Genomic DNA, 5,017 nt, shown 5'->3' with positions numbered 1-5,017 from the left:
CGGGGAGTGGAAGAGATGCGGTGGAGGGCATCGTCGACCACGTTGGGAGGGAAATTGCGGTCCTTGAAGAAGGAGGCCATCTGGGTTGAACGTTTTTGGAACTGGTCCTCCTGGGAGCAGATGCGGCGGGGACGAAGGAATTGGAAGAATGGGATGGCGTTTTTACAGGGGGCAGGGTGAGAGGAGGTGTAGTCCAGGTAGCTGTGGGAGTCGGTCGGTTTGTAGTAGATGTCCGTGTTGATTCGGTCGCCTGAGATAGAAATAGAAAGGTCGAGGAAGGGGAGGGAGGAATCTGAGACTGTCCAGGTGAATTTGAGGTCGGGGTGGAAGGTGTTGGTGAAGTGGATGAACTGTTCAACCTCCTCGTGGGAGCACGAGGCGGCGCCGATACAGTCATCGATGTAGCGGAGGAAAAGGTGGGGGATGGGGCCAGTGTAGTTGTGGAATACTTTTGAGACAAAGGTATCAATTCCCACCAAGGCTTCCAGCAGAGTTACAATTCAATTGATAATTCTGGATGTACAATTAATCACAGTAATAGTGACTATGAAAACGCTCATTAATTTCTGTTATAATCCATCTGATTCACTTGTCTCCTTAAGGAAGAGAAATCCTTATCAGGTCTGAACTATAGATGACTCCAGTGTCACAGCAACGTGGCTAAACTGTTAACTACCCTCTAGAAAAGATGTGGAGGTGCTGGTGTTGGACAGCGGTGGACAAAATCAGAAGTCACACAACATCAGGTTATAGTCCAACAGCTTTATCTGAATACGAATTAAATTGAGATCACAAGCTTTTGGAATGCTGCTCCTTTGTCAGGTATCATGTGACTTCTGACTTTGCCCTCGAGAAATGGCAAGTCCAAGAGCATAAGAACCAGGAGCAGGAGTAGGCCATCTGGCCTGCTCCTCCATTCAATAAGATCATGACTGATCTTTCCATGGACTTAGCTCCACTTACCACTCACCATAACTCTTAATTCCCTTACTGTTCACAAATCTGCCTATATTCGCCTTAAAAATATTTAATGAAGTAGCCTCAGGTGCTTCACTGGGCAGGGAATTCCACAGATTCACAACCCTTTGGGTGAAGAAGATCCTCCTCAATTCAGTCCTAAATCTGCTCCCCCTTATTTTGAGGCTTTGCCTCCTAGTTCTAGTTTCACCCGCCAGTGGAAACAACTTCTCTGCTTCTACCTCATCCATTCCCTTCATAATTTTGTATGTTTCTATAAGATTCCCCTTCATTCTTCTAAATTCCAATGAAAAGTCAGGGATGGGCAATAAATGCTGTCCTTATCAGGGACATACACTTCCCATAGAATAGAGGAAGACAAATTTAACAAGCAGCGAGGGATGTAGACAGCAGGAAAGCCAGTCAGCTTAACATCTGTCACAGAGAAGTTTCAAAAATCTATTATGAAGGAATTTATAGCAGGATACTTTGAAAAAGATGATGTGATCAGGAAGAGCCAACATGGCTTCATGATCGTAAATGCACATTGAAATAAGCTTGTGAGGAAGTAACATTCATAGTGGATAGAGGTTAACACATGCTTGGATTTCCAAAAGGCATTTGATAATGTCCCTCACCAAAAGTTGTTTCACAAGATAACAGTGTATGGAGGTAAAATATGAGCATGGATAAAGGATTAGTTAGCCATTAGGAGCAGTATTTAGAGATAAATGGTTCTTTTTTGGTTTGCCACTCAGTAACTCATGGACTGTCACTGGGATCAGTGCTAGGTTATCAACTATTTGCAATCTATATTAGTGACTTGGGTGAAGGGACTGAATATATGGTAGCTACGTTTGCCACTGAAACCAAGATACTGAGGAAAATAAGTTGTCAAAATGAGAGAGAGTCTACAAAGGGATAGAGACAGATGAAGTGAATGGGCAAAATTTGGCAGATGGAATATTACATGTGTAAAGTGAATGTGTCCAGTTTTGCAGGAAGAATTAAGAAACCGTATCCTATTTGAATAGAAGGAGATTTCAGGGCTCAGTAGTACTGAGGGATCTGAGTGCCCTGTTACATAAATCATATAAAGTTAGTATGCTGGTGCAGCAAGTGATCAGGAAAGGCAAATAAAATGTTATTTATTGCAAAGGGAATGGCACATGAAGCAGGAAAGTTTTCATAAAAGAGTTTAGAACATTGGTCATTTAGACCTCAAACCTATTCAGTCAATCAATGAGATCATGCCTGATCTGCGGCCTAAGTCCACATCCTTAAATTTCTACTAAACACAGTTGGTTCATAAAAATCTATTAGATCTGTCAATCACAAGTTTACAGTTAACAATTGATCTAGCTTTTAAATAATGCTTATGAATGGAGTGTAACATCCTTGAATTTAAACCTGAACATATTTGGTTAATAAAATTCGATGAAATCATCAATTATAGATGTTAAATTAACATTTGATCTAGCTTTTAAATAGAGCTTTTAAAGTAATGTAACATCCAAAGGTGGTCAAGTCAGGTTTGATTCTGAATCATGTAAGTACATATTAGATTAACAGGATAGGGCTTAGGAGAGTTTTAAAGGAGGGCAAAGGGGCAGAGAAGTCTAATGAGAGAATTCCAATGTTAATGACTATCAGAGATGGGCATCTTACAATCCTATTTATTTCTGGGTGGCGCTGTCAGACTTTCAGTGTTCCAGCATACCAATGTTGTGATCATGCTGCATGACAAATGTATATGTCATCATTTTCTGGCTGCTACTTAACCTCAGAATGTTTTAATTACAGCAACACCAAGCTCCCTGTGTCAGTTGTGCCGCCTGTGTGTTCGAGGTTGTCTCGGGAGAGCCCGCTTACAGTTCATTCCACAGCTGGAATTACCCAAACTACTGAAGGACTTCTTGCAGCATAAGTAACCTACTTCCCTTTGAATCCAACAGTCTGCATAGGAAGATGGTTTCAGATCTTGGCTCTGCTCTTTTCTGTATATAGAGCATGTGTTAAACCTGTCTATATGTAGTGCAATGGCTACCCATTGTAATCCCTGTTTTTGTAGGCTGTTGTCTTTGTCTGGGCAGCTAAGAATGTAGTACTGTATGATGAAACAAATTGGATTAGCATCAGTCCCAATGACACCATTGAATTTCTCCCTTTCTTACGTGCAAGCAATGATTGGGAGGGGAAATTCATCCCCATCTTGCCTGTTGCTTTGGTGCAAAATTAGGTGTGAGTGGTCACACCAGTTCCTGGGTTTAACCTCCCAAACCTGAGCTTTACCCCCATGGAGACTTGTAATTGCCTGGATAGCTACACTGTTCAAGTAAAAACAATGTGCTGCCTTTTCTGGAGATCTGAAGCACAAACTGGAAGTACTCAGCAGGTCTGAAAGCATCTGAGGAGATAGAAACAGAGCTAATGTCTGAGTTCAATGTGACACTTCCTTGGAATTGAATGGAATGTAGTTCTTCAAATTATGAATTTTTTCTTCTCCTTCTTCTCTGAATACCCTCTTTCCTAATGTCTTCTTTGTATGAATTGGGTCTCAACAGATCAGATCAAAGAACCCTAACAGTGTGGAAGCAGGCCATTCAGCCCATCGAGTCCACACCCTGACCTGCCGAAGAGAAGCCCACCCAGACCCACACCCCGACCCTCTCCCTGTGACCCTGCATTTCCTGTGGCTAATCCACCTGAACATATTTGAACTGTGGGATGAAACTGGAGCATCTGGTGGAAACCTACACAGACATGAGGAGAATGTGCAAATTCCACACAGACAGTTGCCCAAGGGTGCCACCATGCCACCCTGACCTATGTTTGGCTATCAGCAGCCACCATTAATACCTACTCTTCATCTATATCTTTTCTCTACTACCATTGGCATTCCCTTTGCCTTTTGCTCCAGGATACCCTTCCACTTGCTCCACTGTCCCTTTATCTGGAAGCATAAAAACCATCACATTTCCAGCCCCTCTCATTTCTGAAGGAGTGTCATATTCGACTTGAAACATCAACTTTGTTTCTCTCTTCACGGGTGCTGCCTGCATCATTGAGTTTCTCCAGCACTTTTAGCATTTTTGCATTTCACCTCATTCAACCGTCAGGCCTGTCGAGTGTGCTCATCAAGGACTATGTTTTATGGTGCCAATGCTAAATATGTCAAAAACCGCTGAAGGATTCAGTATGGGTTAGACGTGACCTACAATTGTTGCCTCGAGGTCCACTTAAGGCCAAACTAGTGGTCTGTAAAATTATACTTGTTCTTTTTTCACTTACCTTTATGTGGATCCAAACAGGAGCAAGAATAGTTCTCCTAGTTCCGTGGAATTGCTCTGGGCTGTTATCAGTTTACAGTCATAATTGCTTTTCACTCCTGGCTATTCGTGCCCTGCAGCCTTATCTGTGAAATGTCCGACTTCAGTAAGTTGGTTTTGGAAGTCTGATTCAAGATGCACTTCAGGCTGGTTGCTGGCAAAAATAAAGATTAGCTTCTTCCCCAGTTCAGTCACTCATTACTGAACTCGAACAAAATGACTGCAGACGTTAAAAATATGAAATAAAAATGGAAAGTGGTGGAAAATCTCAGCAGGTCTGACAGCATTAGTGAGGATAGGAGCAGAGTTAATGTTTCAACTCCAAAATGGCTGCTCTTTAAAGTTCTTAAGTAGACTCATATTGCACTTGAAGCTTTAATGATATTTATCTCACTACTGATGCAGATAGACCTGTTGAGTTTATCTAGCACTTCTCTCTATTTTGTTTTTGATCATTCCTTATGCAGTGCCTTATTCCTTTGGGTCATAGTTTAATACCAGATCATTTCCTTCACAACATAACTTCAGTTCTGATCTTCATCACTTTGAACCATCTATCCTAACACAGCTATTTTGCCATGTCTAATGGGCACATACAAACCCAGGCGATTGTCACTGTTGAAGGATTTGAAACCAATTTAACCCAATGAATGTTCCATCCAATCCTATCCATTGGCCTGCATGTTAGTTTACAATTGTCTGTCACGAGACAATTGTAATGCCACAGCAGT

At 41.9% G+C, this 5,017-nt stretch overlaps 1 protein-coding gene across 5 annotated transcripts in view; it reads left to right on the top strand.

The window, feature by feature from the left end:
• Nucleotides 1–3,591, top strand: part of asb5b (ankyrin repeat and SOCS box containing 5b) — a 61,329-nt gene extending 57,738 nt beyond the window's left edge. For all 5 annotated transcript variants that reach the window (XM_043704784.1, XM_043704792.1, XM_043704807.1 and 2 more), the window contains one exon: nucleotides 2,761–3,591. In XM_043704784.1, coding sequence (XP_043560719.1) covers nucleotides 2,761–2,888 — 128 coding nt within the window. In that variant the 3' untranslated portion in view covers nucleotides 2,889–3,591. The remainder of the gene's footprint in view (nucleotides 1–2,760) is intronic.
• Nucleotides 3,592–5,017: the final 1,426 nt, after the last annotated feature.

Source organism: Chiloscyllium plagiosum, chromosome 2 (assembly GCF_004010195.1).
Source record: "Chiloscyllium plagiosum isolate BGI_BamShark_2017 chromosome 2, ASM401019v2, whole genome shotgun sequence".
NCBI classification, from domain to species: Eukaryota; Metazoa; Chordata; class Chondrichthyes; order Orectolobiformes; family Hemiscylliidae; genus Chiloscyllium; species Chiloscyllium plagiosum.
This window is presented reverse-complemented; position numbering and strand designations above follow the sequence as displayed.